Raw genomic sequence first — 19499 nt, 5'->3', positions numbered from 1 at the left:
CACCATGTTTCAGCACATCTTCATTGACATGTTAGGTGAGCAAGGGAAACAGCATCCCAGAACCATTTTGACAGATGACTAGCCAGACTTCAATACCTCATGTCTGTTATCTCCTTCTTTCCTCTGTATGTGAATTTTGTGACCTTCGTACTCAACCAACACGGCCTTAGTGCACGTTGAAATCGGTTCATCTCTGCACTGGACATTGGTTACAAAAACCTGCAGCAGAAAAATAAGAAACTGATGACAGCCAAAAATTGTAATATGAGTATTAATTGGTTCATGTATTATTTAACAATGCTATATTAATTTTGCAGGTTATGTAAGGCAATAAAATGAGACATCACTTTGTACAGTGAACTGAAAAGGATAAAGGAAGAAATGGCCACAGTTTATTTCAAGGCATTATCCTGGAATCAAATGGGTTAGAACCTGATGACAGTCATAAAAGTCATTAACCAAGATTCAAAGTACTTGCCTCCTGAATATGAAACAGAGATGGAATCAAAGTAGAGAATTTAATGATACAGTGAGTCAGATAATCACAGAGCAGACATTTTCACAAACCATGAGTGCTATTAAAACTGTTAATTAACTTAATTTAAATAAACAAGTCTTATGATTTATATGTACTTCAATTTACAAGAAATTCCTAATGAATGATAAATCACTCTGTTTAATTTAACATCATTTATAGAGTAATGTTAATGTGATGGGGTAAGTTGAACCATACTGACGAAGAGCTTCCCCAACAATTCCAGGCACCAGACAAATGTTACGAGGGGCAGACAAGAAGAGGCTCCTGATATAGATATAAATATTTTTTTAATGACACACAATTCTGTATTTTTGCACGTCTCCAATTGAATAATCAGGTTATATGGAAACATTATTTGAGTGAATTATGCCACGAATATAACTACAGAGTAGAAGGAACCAACCTGGAATGTATGTTTTCCATGTGGATTAACATCTCTGGCAGCAACATAAGTGCAGTTTCCATTAAACGTATAGTTCGAACGATCAAATGTTAAGTACTGAGGATCGCCAAATCCATCACACACACCTGAAGTAGCAGACTGAACAATGAATTCTCAAGTGAGAGAACAAAGAAGTCATACATACAATCATCCCTCATTTAATGAAAACTGTTCATAAACTGAAAATGAAATTCCCATTAATTAGAACATAAGAAATAATGACTGGTTCTTGCTCCTCCCCCACAAACACTTCATCCAATACAAGTTGACCAGTTTATACTTTCAGACAGAAGGTTATGTGTGGAATGCAGGTGGGATTTGCAGGTGCATAGCAAGTAGTAGGCAGGACTTTTACTTGCAAATAATGCATTGTCATATGCAATTGGATGTGAGTACAAGAGGTTATGTATGTATGAGAAAATCTTTTAAGTTCTCAATTCTGATAATGCGGGGTCCGCAGTGACCGCACGGTCTGAGGCGTGGGTCTTGTGTGGCTTGGTCGCCTGGACCGTGAGTTCGAATCCCACTCAAGCCATGGATGTTTTTCTGTGATGTGCTATCCTGTGTGTAGGTATAGGACTTGCAACGGGCCAATCTCTCGTCAAGAAGTCCTACCGATTGTCTATAGATCAAGCCAACTAAGAAGTTGGGGACCCGTAAAGGGTACCGGAAAATGTAGAAACATTGTTAAACCGGAAAAGAAGAAGAATTCTGAGTATGCTAAAGATGTTGAAAATATTGAATTATTCTTTGTTATTTTCATATCTCCATGACAACCACTTCAACAAAGAATAAATACTACTCTAATCACATTAAAGATTTTTAAACATTAATGCAGGACTGTGATATGTCAAAATAGAAGTTACAGAACACTCTTGAATATTACGCATTCAAACATTTCTGAATATCAGAAGTACTTGACAGAATACATTTTTTTTTCAAATTTCATGGATTTGCATGAACTTCAGGTGACACTGTAATTGGCATATGAACATTCACTGGTAACAATTCAGACATACCTGCAATATAGCAGAGAGAGAGCTGTGGGAAATTACTGATGGAATTCACATGTTGCTTTTCAAACAGCAACAGGGAATGTTATGAATTTGTGATGGTACTCCTGATCAGAATAACAAGTAAAACAAACAGATGATGTAGATAGTATAAAGGAGACAGGACACAGTAACGAGTCACACTCACAGTCACGACACTCGATGGGCTTCACACACTTGTCTCCTTTACGCACTAAACCATCAGGACAGAAGCAGCCTGGAATGCAAGTACCAGGCATGGATGGGCACTGATTTCTGTCCTTCATGCCATTGCAGTTTGGTTCACACTCTCGTTGGAAACAATCATGGAACACAAGAGGTGGTGGGCAGGATGCCGCTATAAGAAAAATAAATATTACAATTTCAAGAATCAAATCAAAATTTAAATATCAAAAAGGAATATATATATATATACATACAATTTCAACACAAATGACATGAGAGGCTTGAAATACATATTTAAGAAAGACTAAATGGCACACTGGTATGAAATTTACAACACTGGAAGGAGAATTTAATTTTTTTTAAGTATTTGGGACACAAATATGGCCACTAGAAATGCAACTGTTGATGTGGAAGTCACTCAACCCAAGTAAGGAAATTAAATCTGGATGTGAAGAATTTTTATGGAAGTTTTTCAGAAAATCCCACTGAATAGTGGTCACATATTTTGCGGAAAAAACTCAAACGCAAAAAGTGCCATGTCAACAGTTGTACTCCCAGTGGCCATTGCAGAGTCATGCCATTTCTCCAACAAATATGCCCAAATTTATTCTTTAAATGGTGTGTTTAATTCCTGTATGCCATTTAGGTTTTGTTAAATAACACTTGAAACCACTCAGGCCATTTGTGTTCACTCTGAATCCCAGCGAAGCAAGTTCCTTGCATGGTTCACCTGGGATGGGGGGGTTAATGAAATAATAAAATTACTAATTTTGTGTATCATGTATCTTTAACTGTGCATATATTACACTAATCTTCTAAGAGAACTTTTAATAATTTCCACAAAATGCAAACAATAATAGGATGCTTAAACCTCATAATTGACACAACAGTTCATGCACTGATAAAAAATAAAAAGAATCAACATTTAATTAATGATCACTTCAAATTAAGTACATCAACTATAAAAAGAATGATACTTAGATGGATCCATATACTCACGACAATCATGCTGCACTCGCCAGGAAGACAAATCGACACTAGACTCAGCAGCCGTGCACTGTGTTACAAAGCCAAGGAGTGCCTGACATCGACAGCCAGCCTCTGTTGAGTTGGCAGCTTGCAGACATGAGCATGCTGTCTCAATGCAGTATGAAATATATTTCTCCACACTCACTACTCCTCTACACTGAGCAAACAGTGGCTCCCTATAATGGCACAGATTTCAATGCTAGACACGAGAAAATGGATGTTGCAAAGTTTCATCAGAACTATATCATATTCATTCATTACATTTTCACACTTTCATTCCAAACTTTAATAATGCAGACAATAAATTTTGTACAGAGTTGCATTAAACTACCTCTTGTAAAAAATTACCACTCAACATACTAATATTTATTAGCCTTTAAGTTTGAGGAAGACAAAGTTGATATATATATGCTGTGAAGCCATTCTCCGTAGCTGAAAATTAATGCTCCATTTTCTTGGTATGAAAATTGCTGCCAGGAGAAAGACAAGGGGAATGAAGAAATTTTATTACTGAAAACACGTGAAGTTTAGGTTAGGTTCAAATGAAGTAGTACTAACTTAAATACCATACAATTGGGACAAACAACAGCATCATTCATGTCGGAGGTTTAAAATCAAGAAAACTGCTAATAAAACTATTGACTGAAAAGGCTAACAGATCTTAGAAAAAGAATGAAAATGTTTTTACCTGAATTGTTTCAATATGTAACAAGATAATAAGAACTAGCAACCACGATTACTATAATCCATTTTAGCAGAGAAAGAAACTTTACCTGACAAGAGAGCAAATATGCAGAGCCTTTTCCTGGAGACTGAGGGGGCACGAAAGTGGTTTACATTTTGCTTCAAGGTAAGAATTAACCCAGCTGTCTGCAAATTCAGCTGTTGTTCTTCCAAGTTTTCCATCAGGCTTCATTTTGTCATCCTTCATATTCCGATTAAAGAATCCACACAGTCCATCTACATGGCCAGACATTTTACCAGGAATCTGTAACATCAATCTGCATTAACAACAGAAAACATAAACAAAGCACCAAACACACACAAAAAAAATCCAAAATCATTCAGCAGAGAAAATGGAATATCTGCAAACGTCCCCAAGGTTGGTGGTGGTCATAATGTGAAACATCAAGACATTAAAGAATACATATCAACATCGCCAAGAAATGTAAAAATACCAAAGTTTTCATCTTACTTACAGATATCTTTATGCTGTCCTTTGCATCCCACATGACCTGGAAACCGTAGCGTCGTGACTGGAAGAGCAAAGTGTCACCCATGCGCGACACTGTGAAGGACTGTTTCAACTGTGAGCCAATTTTCTGTAACTGTATTAGAAAAATACGAAACGTAATGGAAGTCAGAACAATACAAGCAACTTGAAAGACATCAAAATATTCCGACTTGGACTATTCCAGGTTATATCAATCCCATGCTTGCCATTTCTTCAACTACACCATTTAAAGAAGGACTCAGGAAGTCAACTTCAAAATGTCAAAAATTTACTTCACCATTTGTTCTACAACTTGTATTAGTCCATGTAACTTATTGTGGTTCACAAGTCCACAAATGAAGATCAGTTACAAACTGAAGTACGTCTACTCCTTGGACATTCATACACATTTAAATTGTTGCTAAACTGCGAGTATTTGAAAACAAAAGCACAGTAAAACATTTTACCTAAACGAGATAAAGTAAGTGGAGGACACAATATATGGCATACTGACAGACTTCAAAATTGACACAGCTCACCTAATTTTGTTAGTAAAAAGTAAAAAGTAAAGTTTGTCCCACTATACGCCATGTAGGCGTTTGGTGTGAGTGGAGGTATAGCTCCTCTCTTCCTTGACCTCGGAACTAGATGGGGGTGAGTGGTCAGCATCACGCCCCGGCCGGCTTTACCCCCGGAAAAGGACCCCGGTACCCATTGTAGAGGAGGCTGGGTGGGCCCCAGAGCCGGTCTGGACGCAGAGGCTAGAGGAAAAATCCTCTGCCCCCGTCGGGGATCGAACCCCGGTCGTCCAGCCCGTAGCTAGTCACTATACTGACTGAGCTATGCTGGCTCATTAATTTTGTTAGTATAGTCAGATAATGGAGGTTGCAATGGGTTGGACATACAGCATAAATGAGAGAAATAAATACGGGCAACAAGTTGACTTGAGGACGAGAACTGTCTCAGGATCATGTTCAATGGTGCACTTCATACTGACTGTGCTGAACCACTGGATTCCATTAACAAAGATTTAATAACAGAAATGTTCACTGAAGATTTTCTAGCAACATCAAAATCATTTGACACTTTTAATTTTTGCAGGTCAGGACATACTTATACAGTCAACTAGTACAAACCTGTTCAACATTATATTTGTAGCCGTTGAAATCCACGCTCAAGTCTGGATGAAGTCGGATCTCATGTTCATCTTGTATTATAACAAGATGCTGTGTGCACGCAACATTCACTTCTGGACAATCCTTGTACACTAGAACATACGTAACATTAAATTTCTCTTTGTATGAAAGTCACAGAAAAAAAATGCCTCTTAAGTCTTGGTATATGATTACCAGATTCAATCTTACCTGATATATCCCAGTTGTCATTCTGAAGGTCCCTTGCCAAGATGTGGTTACAGACGTCATACTTAAACTCCGTACCATCAAACGTGTGGAAGGTTCGTCCTGTGATGTTGCAAGACGCACGTGGAGGCAAAGGTGGAACGCAAGTATATATGGGGCATTTAAGTTTAACATTATTCTTTTCCTTGACAATATGAACCATGAAGTTAGGCGGACATTTCAGAACAGTGCATTCTTTTATAGGTACGCACACAAAATCTGGGCACAAGTTTCCTTTTGAAAGTTTCAGAGGTTTTGGTAGGACTGTCTTAACACCACCCTTATTTCCACCCTTCACACCTATAAATGGAAAAGTCACATGTAAACAATGTGATGTAATTAATTTAACAAAGATAAGAGAAGAATAATTTTAAACCAGCGATGACCTACTGCATGTACAACTGAAAAGAGGTATTTTAAAAATTGTTTTACAAAAGTATTTCATCACCAAAAGGGTTCCAATGCAATAAAATTGTAGATACTACATTAGGCCATACTGTCTGTACATTCATATACATCTCAAAGTCAATTTGAATCTGTGCTCCAAGCAGCCATATCTAAGACCACATGCATTTTGAAGATTGCTGTCTTCTGGGTTGTTGTGCCATGTAGTCTGGTAGAAGTTTACTGACGTTTCAGAGGTCCTTGCTGCCTCCATAATCAAGGCGACAACCCAGAAGACAGCAATCTTCAGACTCACTGCCGTGAAAACCAAAAATACTACACGCATTTTAGTTTAAAAAATAAATATTTTTACTAAATGCATTTCAAAAATCAATACACACACACATACACATTTACATTCTGCACAATCTGTATCACAATACAATGATTTGTGGTAAGTATAAAAAATCTGACAATGAACTGAGTCACTGAGAGGTATACGTATCTATACTTGGGATTTCTGTTTCTCTATCATCCCCTTCTGTACATAAGTAATGTAGATGTTCTAAGCATATAAGAACAATTTGGTTACTTCTTTACACTCATATATATATATATATATATATATATATATATCTGTTATAAAGAAATTAATCAAAATTATTGGTCACTAATAATTGGGATATGACAGGGGCATACCTTTGAACCTGTCTTTGAATATTATTGAGGACTCTTCTGGGTTCTTTAACTGCGTGTCCTTCTTTAAGACCACTTTGAATCCTTCTGGGCATATCATTGGTGGGCATGCCGGAACTGAAACATCAAGATATTATATGTCAAGGAATCCACGACAAATAAATATGAACAGCAATCACTTTGTATAATATAATTGTAGTACCGCTCTGCTGACAGCTGTCCTTTAATAAACCAATTTGCTATTAAGACCTTTGGAAAATCAAAATAAACGATTAAATCTGAAGGATGTGCACACTTGTACATGCCATGTGTTGTCACGATGAAAAGAAAATTACTGATCAGATCTAATGGAAGCTGTTCAGCTGAAACATCCTTGGGCACATTAAGTATAGAGGGTTCTGACAAAGGTGTTTTGCAATAAGCTTGACTGTTATTTTGGACACTGTCTGTCACCTTCGCTTAACAAATAACCAAGATGATAGACAATGTTCAAAATAACAGTTGAGCTTATATTCATGTATTACCTGCCCCAATGTTCCCAAATATCAACAGACAGACAGATAGACTCACAGATGGACAGGTATACTTCACTTATGCCAAAGAGTAAAGAACACACAATAAGCAATGCTTTCAATAATGATATGATATGGTCACTAGAATACTAAAATGTTCCACACTAAACTCACCTGGGATGGTTGCTGCTGATGTAGAAATGGTAGTTGGGATGGTTGGTGTAGTACAGTCCCTCTCATCATCAGGGCAGTCTTCCAAACCATCACACCAAGATGTGGCATTAATGCAAATGTTACTTGTTGGGCAGAGGACTGTACTAGGTGGACAAGGCTTACAAATGCAGCCACAAGAGGGAATCAGTACTCTCTGCAGACCCTGTAACCAGTACGAAAATGAACTGATTTCTTTGTTTATTCTTCAACACCTCCTGCAGGACTCAACTGTGGCTGAATGTCCATTCTTCATTATATCCTGCAAAATCCTATTGTAATCCACATAAAAGAATAATCTTCTCCTCTCTCTCTCTCTCTTTCAAAGTCCTCGTGCTATAATATATTTTTGGTGGTCTGCATAGGGCAACCATTTTGTTTGAAAAATCTTAAGTTGTATGTAATGCCACATGGCTGCTAAGTTTCTGAAAGTTTTGTATTGGAGTGGGATTTTGACACTTGTATGTATGTATGTTTCTCAATTTTAAGCAATTATAAGACTGCAAACTGAGTTTTACAAATATACTACTAAATATATGATTCATGAGTTGGTAATTTTTGTGAATTTTATTTATATATACGCAATAATGCAACACTCATAATAAGATTTTGAGGTTATGTTCTTTTTGGAAAGCAGTGGAACAATTATGAGCAATGAAAGGGTTAAGTCTGGCCCTGAGGTATCAGCAAGATAAACCGCTGGTGGTCTTTCTTAAATCTGAAATGAAACTGAAAGAATTCATTATAATACTCAAATCCCACACACAAGTCATAGAAAACTTATAACACACCTCTAAATTGACAAATTTTGACATACCTGATCACATGGAGGACATATTTTCTCCTTGCAGCTTCCAATGCCTCCAATCTTGCAGATACACTCATTGCAATCTTGTGAGTCGTACAATGTTCCCACCGAATATGAAATATATCCCACATAGCATGGGCATTCTGTTCGATTTACACATGACTCTCCATTCCAAAACTTTCCCTGTGGACACTGGCATAGTTCTGCAGCTACAGGATCTTCACTGTGCCACCCAGGACAAGGGTTGCATTGTGGTAGGGTTGAAGTGGTAAAAGAAACTTCGGTGGTTGGTGGTGTTGCTGGAAGAAAATACGTTACTAAATGCTACGAAACACAAATTCAACAGTCTATGTTGACCCTATGAAGCCTAAAGACCATCTAAATATTATTTAAAAATTCAGTTCCTACCTCAGAGAAACACATTTCTCGATTACAACAGCCAACTGGTTAAAATTCTTTTATGAAGTAACTGCTGTCTATTCTGAGAATCAAATGACATTCATAAACACAGTCTGTGAGTAAAATGAGGTACTGATTGTTAAATGAGGTGGTAAATATAGTTACCACTGGGGTTTCTATGGTTAATGAATAACACCAAAGTCCATTATCAGATGTGATCCTGAACTAGGGCATTCCAGTTCACATCATGATGCAGTTCCTGCCTTAAATACCAATCCAGAAAATCATTCGAAAAACCAATGTGGACCACTGTATGTACTTTGTGTTGTCATAACCCCATTAACTTCATCACCTTGCCAACATTTCTTAAACATAATTGACTCTGGCCTTACGCACTTCAAGCCTGAAGACAGAGGAAGCATGTTCCTTTGAAAAGGTACACACAGTGCTACAACCCAGAAGACTATAATCTGAACAACACCGTGGAAATCTCAAATCTTACACAAAACTATGATTCAAGGTCTTCTGGGTCTCTCTGTCTCTCAAGTTCCAAAATATTGATATAACTTCTATTTTCTAACACATTGTGGGCAATGGCCTTGTAATAGCTGTCCATCTCACTTCTGGAATAAGAGGAATAATTAACAATAGAGTATGAGGAATGTAATTTACTACTGGCAGATTCAGGAACCCTGATAGCCTGTGGACATTTTATATACCAACATATTCAATGCCAAAGACAGCTCAAACTTCTTAGTATTTATACATATATTTATTTTTCCAGTCTATACACAAAACTTGTTTTAAAATAATGTTGTTAAAATTATTTATAACATTTACAATATAAATTGCATTATGTTATATTGCAGTTTATCGTCTGTGGATATCAGACGTCCGACACATCACAATACAACCTGATAATGAACATCAAAATGCATACTCCAAATCAAGATGAAGACTGAAAATTAAAAATCTATAAACGCAATGCACAAATGTACAATAGTTTTAAAAATATATGAATTGATAAGCCTGATGATGATGTGGTAAACATCGAAACATGTCGTCGAAATCAAAAGCGCTGTGATAAATGTAATAATATACGACACAGAAAAGCGCCATAAAATATAACATAATGCAATTTATATTGTAAATGTTATAAATAATTTTAACAACATTATTTTAAAACAAGTTTTGTGTATAGACTGGAAAAATAAATATATGTATTGATATAACACAAACATGACGCAATTAAGATACAAATTCTTAGTATTTATCAAAATAATTAATCTTCCCTTGAACAAATTGCTGCAAAACATTTACACAACTCACAAGCTGTGAGAAATAGAAACACGCTTAAACTTTCTCATTCTAGAAAGGCTAAACGATCTTCAGTAGTGAAGACGAGTCTGCAATGGAAACTTACGGTAAGGTTCAAAGCATCCCAACACTTCTGCTCTCAATGCAATGTTCTTGTGCCATTTTACAGGGAACAGCCTGAGGTAACGTGTATGCAGGATCCTGTCAAATAAGTTTGTGTGTGGTGTGACACTGTCAAAGTTAGCCAGGAACACCTATAAGAGGAATGGAAAAAAATAAACAGAGTTACATAATCTATCATGCTCTCACCAAGACAAAAAAAATTACTTTTTAATTATGTTTATTTTATAAATGCTAACCCAAAGAAATTAAAGGGCACTTTCTAATGTCAGTCTAATGTACTGTATCTTTATTAACATATTTCCTAAAGAATATGTTGAGAATGATTTAATTTTAAAATATCACTTACATTATTTTAACTTACTCTTTTATAAAGAACTATTATAAGCAAATTATTATGAAACATCATTACTTCAGATAAAGTATTCAATAACCCTTTCAAAGAAGTATATTATTTTTTGGTATGCAATAAAGCTGAATTTTGCAGCAGAAAGTAACGCACATATATCTCACTAAACACGAATGTCATACCATAATGCTTAAATAACAGATTAAAAAATTATGTGACCAAAATCAAAGGCTGGAAAGCACTTGTCTGTGCCACTTCAAGTACAAATGAGCACTGCACAAAATCACAGAATAAACTTACCTTTTCTGATTGTGTAGTTGACTCATGGATAGGATTCCATGCTTTTCCATCATGACTGTGCTGAACAGTAAAAGTTTCAACCCAACTGTTCAGATTTTCATTTCCTTGTGTTACAATTCCTGTCAAGTTCCTTGGTTCAAAGAAGTCAAACTGGAAAGAAACAGAAATATATATGAATTAATCTATTAGATCATATGAACATTTATTGGTACAAGAGATATGTATTTAAATATGCCTTGTTTACGAAGTCAGAACCATTACCACTTGCTTGGCTTCATATTACACCACCTATTTCTTTCTTTTAACACACTTACGTATTCCCCCAGCAGCACAAACAAATAAAATTGCATTGGTGACTGTGTCGAGGAAGCAAAGGAATGTTGTGTTCAATCTGCCTTCCCTTGTAAAACATATCTGACATGTGCTATATGGCTGTACCGACAAAGAATTCTGATAACGGAAACAACAGATCGCCTTATCTGAACAAGTTATCAAGAAGCTTGGCTACTTGTGTGTTTGTTTTTGTTGTTATAACCACACAAGACAGCAAACTGATTTTATTAAAACAAAGGTTATGTCATTATGATGCTACGAATCAGCGTATTAAAAGTTTATGCTGCTCTAACTCATCTAACTTCACTTAATGCTTATTCAGATAGCTTACCAGTGCCTGGGTAGTGTTGGTATATATCCTACAAGTCCAAGAAATGAAAATAATCTTTAAAAGTTCTCAAAAATTAGATACACTTTCTTTTTTAATTCAGACAAATACAAAAAAAAACACAAACTTGAGGTTTAAGTACTACTATTTCTAAACTACATTCGGTACATTTTTGGACGTGTACCCCTTTATCCTGTCACCAATGTTTTAAATTCAGATTAAGTAACAACCAAAACATACCCACGTAATCTAAATACAGAAGTGGTGACGAGTAAAATTTTTTTCACATTTCTCATATGACAATATTAAAATATGCACATGATTAATGGTGTGTGGTGAGAAATGTTCAATTCGTTAGAATAAAGGAAGAGATTATAGAAGTCTGAAATCACATTGTAGGTGGAGCTTATTTGAGCTAATGATCTGTATGTTCACACCTATCATAATATCTCATTTTCTTCTATAATCAATTTGTAGTTAATGTTATCATAACTTATGAGGTTGTAGGTACATCAGATATGTTAATACCTGAATCCACTGATTGCGATTGTGTGTAGCAGGTACCCATGATGTATCCCCATTTAGCCTTGCTTCTGCTGGACCAAATCTTTCATCTTTGTCATAAACAGATGAAGCAGTGAATTGCTGGTCAGCCATCATTCCATTTTCTAATCCCATCTGATCCCTGCATACTTCTGTTAATAGAATAATTTTCATGAGAAAAAATGTCAATTTATATGTGTATAAGCAAAATACATGAAACAGCCAATGAAATACTGAGAATAAGAGAAACATTTCAAGAAACTGAGGTAAGGATCCCATACAAAATAGCAATTTTTGTCTTTCTTCATGTCCAATTCAATGATCAGAGTGGTTCAATTTTTTATTTATATTACTAATGTATGCATTTATTTTCATTTCACATACCATATGATGTAGATGTGAATCCTACTGATGTGATGGTGGCACCCTCTGTTGTCAATTCCCCGCAGCCTAACAAATCCACCTTCATTGCAATAGCATTGTGCCATGTGAGAGGATTCCATCTGACGTAACGAGCCTCTATTGGCTGGAAGAACTGCTGTACTACTTGCTTCTTGTGATCGGCAGGACCTCGGAAAATCTGATACGACATGCAACAAATACGTGTGAAAAACACAGAACATACATTGTCCAATCGTATCTAAATATACAAAAAATATTATCAAGGAAAAAAGAAAAATAATTATATACACTGATGCTGCAATATTAAAGGAAATTTTGAAACCAGCTTGAACTTAAAATGTTATAACCTTAATACTACTATACTAATAAACCATCAGGGATAGATGTATGCCATTTTGTATAAACACAATCATAAAAATACATGCAAATTGTATATCAAATATTTTTATATCTTAATAATTACAAACATGACGATCATGCAAAACTTTCAGGTTATAACTGTTATATGTTAATGTAATGGAAATCTGTAAAAGTAAATATTGTGCTAACTACAAAATTTATGAATTTATAATTCCAGATAGCCTCACAATATGGACTGAAGCATTTGAAAGATAGTAAATGTCACAATTTCTTGCCAGAATTTCTTGTTATTTTTAAAAAAAATGCATGAAAAATTACATCACTAAGCATGGTAATAGCATAAGTGATGATGATATGAATAGAGCTGATGTTATAATAAAGATAAATGCAACACAGCCAAAGCAACTAAGAAAAGTCAAGCTGTTATTCTCACCATTGGTGAATCCTCTGCATCAGTCACGTACATATAGCGCTGCCCATTATCACTGTATAAGACCATGTAACTGGTAACATACTCATCCGTTTTCGGATTCCCCCATACAACTGTCCCATACAATGGCTCCAGGGTTCCCAAATCGACTTGCAAGTACTGGTCCTTATTGTTATCTACAGGTTTCCAAACCACATCTGTATAAAATAATTTAAGCACAGTAAGTTAGTATAGAGATGAATGCATCACTCACGCAATTACTGACATTTCTAAGTTAAGAAAATAGATCTAATCCAGATAAGATAAAATAGATTACAAGTAGAATGCAGACATTTTGATGTCTTGGAATTATAACACAATGCAAATAAATAATAAAATAAATTCATATTTCACTTAAATTACATGATTTCTAGATTATTATGCCAAACAATTTGTTTCCTTTCACAGAACACACTTGCATTTGGACTATTTGTTTTAATTCAATTCTAAAGGGTTCTGACAATGGTGGATTACACTTAAAATTATTCATTGTCTGGACTTTTTCCATCATCCTTGTTTAAAAGAAGAAACCACAATGTTTCAGAAACTGGCTCTGTTTCTGAAATGTCATAATGTAATGAATGTGAGCACAGCACACCTTCAGATGTAGTTTCTTAAAATACTTCTGTATACTGCATTTACGCTCATTTATCTTTCAAGAAATAAGACATCAACACAATATGTAACACAGTACAGTTCCTGACTCACCTGAAGACTCTGGGGTGAGGTATTGGAGTCTGTGTTGATGTGGACTCTGGGTATTACCTGAACTAAATTTCACATCTGGTAATTCCTCAATTATGTAGTTGATCCTGAAATCATTCAAATTTCATGTATCGTACACAAATACATGATCAGCATTATAACCAAGACACAATATATTTAAGATCTCATACAAGTTTGAAGATTTAAAAAGCTTAGTTGATAATGTGGATATAAATATGATTTTGAAAAGTACTATAGTGAATATAAATTCTTAGCTGAACAGAGTCTACACAGTTACGAGTTAAAGCAGAATAAACCATGATTTTAAGAAAAATGCTCAATTTTGAGATCTAGCAATTCATTAATTTTATTTGGAATAAGAAAGGACTGTCAGAGCAATGCAATAAACCTATTATTATACATACAGTATTTATAAACACGATTGGAAAGATGTACTCTCTGGAGAACATAAAAGTTCTGAAGGTGGTCTTTACGCCCAACACTCTTTATTGTCATCTCCATAAATATGAAAAGAATAGCCACTAATAATAAAATAAACGTTCAATTTACTATAATTTCCCATTTTATGTGCTCACAAAAACTAATGCCATAATTTTATAAATGATACCTTTACGACATAATGCATGTAAATCCGCAGAAATACAATACTTAATTACTTAAAATGGAAATCTGCAAAGAGTCAGACAATAAAAAAGGTAAAAAAATCACCAAGTTACATGGAGCATAAATTTAAAAATACACCAGACAACAAATCACTTAAAAGTTGCATCGAATTATAAGAACTTTATTCATTTGGCAACGGAGGATCCGTAGCATCTTCAACACTTCTCTGTGTACTGCACACTGCATAAATTCCCAACTTGCAACAGTATATGAAGTAGAGCTTGTGAGCTTAGTGAGAGAGATGACACTTTGTTCAAACAGAAAGTATAAACCAACTCCAAAGGATGGGAAACAGAACCACATCTCATCTCCCATGCAAAAGTCTCAGTTTAAAATTCAACGTAATTTTTCTGCGTTCCTGCTCTTCTCCTCACCTCTTCATGTATGAAGTATGACAGCAGTAACACAATTTGTGGTCCATGCTGAGCTGTATACCCTCCCTGTGCTACGGCCTCTCCCACCTCAGATGACAGATGCAATGCAGGCCAACAGACTTATCATAAATAAGTTGCTCCATATTTTACCTGTTTATGTCACATGGATGGGGCGGAGTAACTGTTGTTTTCAATGTCACAGTAGGAGTAGCAGTAATATTTTCAAGATTCTTAGCTGGAACAGTCTGTGTAGCTGCTGTTTCAGTGACAAATATGGGACTTGCTTCAGTTGTTGCAACGGTTCTGTTGCATGCTGAGGTATCACACTCATATTGGTTATCAATGCACTGGCACACCTCACACTCAGATTCCTGGACCACAGATCCAGGCTGAAAACATCAAATTGAGCATTAACCCTATGAAGTATAAAATTCATCTGAATAATATTTAAAATACAGTTCGTACCTAATCAGAAAACACAACACGCCCTCATTACAAAGATCAATCAGTTGATGCTGTATAGGGAAATAATTTGTTTTTTCTGAAAAATCATACAAAATGCAGAGTAATCAAATGTTAGAACAGGAGGTATATAAAGTTATCACTGTTATTCAAAGGTTTAATACAAGCAATGTAAGAGAAGTTACTCCATTTGGCACAGGCTTCAGTAATAAGTTTTAACAACCAAATGATGAAATTAATGTGAGGTCTTTGAAAATTACTAAGGTCATTCTTTGTCTTTTCCAGACTTACCTTGATAGGTTTACCACTGTGAGATCGGCACGTGCAGTCGGCAATTCTGACGCAGCTGACGGCATCTCTCCACAGGAAACCGGGAGGACAATTAATAGCTGAGTTTGCAGGTGCACAACCTGGAAAAATTACCATCAATTTATAGTATCAAGGTTTCTATGGTGTAGAGATTAAATTGTGATCTGCTGGGTTGCTGCACTGTATAAATTGTATACCAATGTTCATTATCTACAAATGTTTTGGATGGACATGCTTCCTCTGAATTCGGGGATAAAGATACCAATATCCTGGCCAAGACATCCAGATGCATAAACAAGATAACCTGGAAAGCATTGGACATTAAACTCCATCCTAAGAACATGTGTGAAAATGATAGGTCAATAAAGCCTATTATTCAGAACCCAAATAAATAGAAGAAGGTTCTCTCTAAAAATAAATATATTTCCTCTTAATTCAACCTTTTCTCACTTCAGTCCCAAACATAAAGGTTCCTCTGAAAAAATGTTAAACAACCTAGATTACAAACTAATATCAAATAAATGTTTGTGGACAACAAATATGGAACACACAATGGAGCTTAATTTTCACTGGTTAGTACTAAAACTTCATCACAGGCTTCTCACCTGGGACACAGTCTTCAATACTTGTGCAGAATCCACTTCCTTTTAGTGCAAAATCGTAATAAACGCAGACTTGGGAACATGGCACCACACACCTACTCCACACCTCATCTTCACTACAAGCTGAAATATAATTACACAACAGAGATATAATTAAATAAATTACAAGCAGATAAAATTCGAAGAATACTTGTTGTCACTGTGTTCTGAGTCTCTTGGCTTCCCTTCTTTTCAATAAACATCTTAGTTTAAAATACATAAAAATATAAGTTTAAAGTGTTCAGCTCGAGGTCACAATACATAGCAAAATCTACAACTTAGCTTTTTTTTAACTTGGTCTCTCAATAAGGAAAGATCACAAAATAAAGGGTAAGAACAGCATGCTGGGTAGAAGAGAAAAGAGAAGATGGTACAGAGGCTGGAGAACTTGCATAGTGAGAAACTTCATAATATCCGCTCTTCACCAAATATTATGAGGCTGATCAAATCAAGGATGAGATGAGCAGGACATGCAATATGTGTGGGGATATGAGAATTTCAGATAAAGAAACATCAAGAGGGAGAAACATTTTTGAAGACGTAGGCATACGTGGGAGAATATTATTAAAGTGGATCTTAAATAACTTGGATGTGAGGATTTAGAATGAATTTAACTGAATATAGCATCCAGTAGTTGGCTGTTGTTAGGTTAGGTTGTGGCCTTAGGATTCCATAAATGGTAAGGAATTTCTTGACCATTTAAGTGACTATCACCTTCTCAAGGTGCTGTAAATATCTCAGATTATACAGTGTTAAATGTCTGAGGCATCATGCTTCAGACCGGCGATACGGAATGCGAGCTGGTTCGAGTCTCGGGGGAGAAGAAATTTTCTCACGAGCTTTCGACCGGTGTATGGGACCGGTGCCAACCCAGCATCGTGAGGAAATTGGGGAGCTACAATGAGTAGCGTAATCCGGTCATGAAAACTAGCAATGGCTGGGGGTTCGTCGTGCTGACCACACGTCACCCTATATCTGATTGGATGATCGTTCACCTCTGCTTAGGCATGTGAACGTGAGGCCAGCAGTCAAGCTAGTCGGCTTTGGCTCTCTGGAGCTGTTACGCCACAGATTTAATTTTTTATACAGTGTTAAATAATATGACAATTACTGAATTGGTAAAGCTGTGGAAGGAAGCAGCTGTGGCCTAATTTAACACTTATCAAATCATCTATACAACACCATTTATGGTTTATTCAGCTTGCCATGCTATGCGCTAGTATTCCATTAAACCAGCAGTACAATAATGAGGGAGTTCCTCTGGGGGTTGTATAGTTCCCAATGGGCAGACTAACATGAACACGCCATTTGTATTACAGTATAAAAACACCTTAAATTTTTATAATAGTAATAATAACAAGAACATTGTCAGTCACAAATTAGATTCATAAGCAACAAAAGAATTCTGACTCAATTATGGTTCATTCCCATGACCAACTGTGCATTAGCCCAGCACACTAACCCAACAATTAAATTGGATTTACTGCTGCATTATGAACATGCATTACCAATGTATATCTTTAAAAGTACAAGATTTGTAGGGCTAGAAGTCTGTAGGCTTTATGAGTTCTGCATGGCACTCCTTGTTTTGCATTGGTTGTTGTAAATCACTACGCAGTAACAGTTTTTATCTGTTTAGTTAACTGAAAGATGTAAGTGACTGCATCCCATTCACAGAGTAAGAAAAGGATGTCATATTCAGTATGAATAAATTATCAGAAAAAAAGCAGGATATAAAAGAAACTTGGTACTTACGAGATGTAAAAGAAGTTGACGGAGGTGTGCTAACAAAGCTGGTTGCTGTAAAAATAAGGCACTAATCACAACTTTGTGTAAATAACATTAACTTTTTACATGCATTAATTTATAACTGATTCAACATTGGAATATAATTTTAAGGCAAAATTCCAAAATCATTGTAAGGGTTAATTACGTACGTATATAAATAATAATTCGCAAGTAATACAACACACAAATCAAATACCCAATATTTTATATGCAAAACAATTCTTTACAATGTTATAAGTTCTCAGAATTTAGAAATACGTATATAAGTGCAAAAAGTTTGGAAAGGTGTACCCTGCAAAGTATACAAAAGTTCCAAAGGTGTTCTTTACAACATATCAAATGGGCATCACATCAGTTCATACAGCCACTGATAACAATGTTCATATAACGATTGGTAGATGGCAGCATGAGTGATGGTGACATCAGTCAATACATACAACCATGAGTAATGATGTCAAAGTGGAAGATAATCTTCCTACCTCACACAGGGATTACAAATTGTAGGAATTAAAAATGTATGAGTTTGGCTTATTCTCCGATGGTATAACCACGACAGCAAATTTGACTGAAATCTGTTCAGTTGTTATCAAGTTACGTAGTATATGGCAGAATGTGTAGTTCATAGGGTAAATGACTAATGAGATCACAAACTGTTTGGCTGAAAGATGGCAGACAAATAGAGACGGCCCATAAGTGTTCTTCACTCAAGCTAAATAAAAAAAACCTAATCATTATATTCTGGTAAACTTTCAGCAGTGTGGCAGCCACAAGATAAAATTTATGTACAAATTCAAATGATGGCAGCACTATGCAGACTGCAGCAACACATTTAATAAGCCAAAATGAAGCATGTTTCAGAACGAATATGAAAAATTAAACAATTTATGTCACAGACATCTCTTCATTTGGAAAAGCCACTTCTGAGAAAACAGCTTACCAAGTTCTAAAATAAACTTTCAGATAAATTGTTTCATAATGCTTTCCACACACACGCCTGATTTGGAGCGTGCAGCAAGAGTTCACTTTTTCAGGTTTTATCCTCCTGCTAAACACAACATATCTCATTCAGAATTCTATTCTGTCCAGAAATAAACATGTTTCTTATTTAACAGTGCCAGTGAAATTACATATTTTGTCATATTCTAGAATATCAATTGTACATTTCAG

At 35.6% G+C, this 19499-nt stretch overlaps 1 protein-coding gene across 2 annotated transcripts in view; it reads right to left on the bottom strand.

The window, feature by feature from the left end:
• Window positions 1–19499, bottom strand: part of Hml (hemolectin) — a 75654-nt gene that overhangs the window by 18651 nt on the left and 37504 nt on the right. For both annotated transcript variants that reach the window (XM_087346738.1, XM_022084384.2), the window contains 21 exons: window positions 18300–18344; window positions 16509–16628; window positions 15886–16004; window positions 15283–15521; window positions 14078–14181; window positions 13334–13527; window positions 12523–12718; window positions 12124–12290; window positions 10935–11084; window positions 10272–10419; window positions 8459–8748; window positions 7606–7807; window positions 6923–7036; window positions 5804–6139; window positions 5576–5706; window positions 4426–4554; window positions 4000–4214; window positions 3197–3402; window positions 2181–2369; window positions 942–1066; window positions 97–219 (listed from right to left, as the gene is read on the bottom strand). In XM_087346738.1, the coding sequence (XP_087202864.1) occupies window positions 97–219; window positions 942–1066; window positions 2181–2369; window positions 3197–3402; window positions 4000–4214; window positions 4426–4554; window positions 5576–5706; window positions 5804–6139; window positions 6923–7036; window positions 7606–7807; window positions 8459–8748; window positions 10272–10419; window positions 10935–11084; window positions 12124–12290; window positions 12523–12718; window positions 13334–13527; window positions 14078–14181; window positions 15283–15521; window positions 15886–16004; window positions 16509–16628; window positions 18300–18344 (3542 nt within the window). The remainder of the gene's footprint in view (window positions 1–96; window positions 220–941; window positions 1067–2180; window positions 2370–3196; window positions 3403–3999; window positions 4215–4425; window positions 4555–5575; window positions 5707–5803; window positions 6140–6922; window positions 7037–7605; window positions 7808–8458; window positions 8749–10271; window positions 10420–10934; window positions 11085–12123; window positions 12291–12522; window positions 12719–13333; window positions 13528–14077; window positions 14182–15282; window positions 15522–15885; window positions 16005–16508; window positions 16629–18299; window positions 18345–19499) is intronic.

The sequence above is a fragment of the Zootermopsis nevadensis genome, unplaced genomic scaffold (assembly GCF_977971745.1).
Source record: "Zootermopsis nevadensis isolate Lab colony 2312 unplaced genomic scaffold, Znev_1.0 Znev_ptg000001l, whole genome shotgun sequence".
Lineage (NCBI taxonomy): Eukaryota > Metazoa > Arthropoda > Insecta > Blattodea > Termopsidae > Zootermopsis > Zootermopsis nevadensis.
Note: the sequence above shows the minus strand (reverse complement) of the source record. Positions and strands in the feature narration are given on the sequence as shown.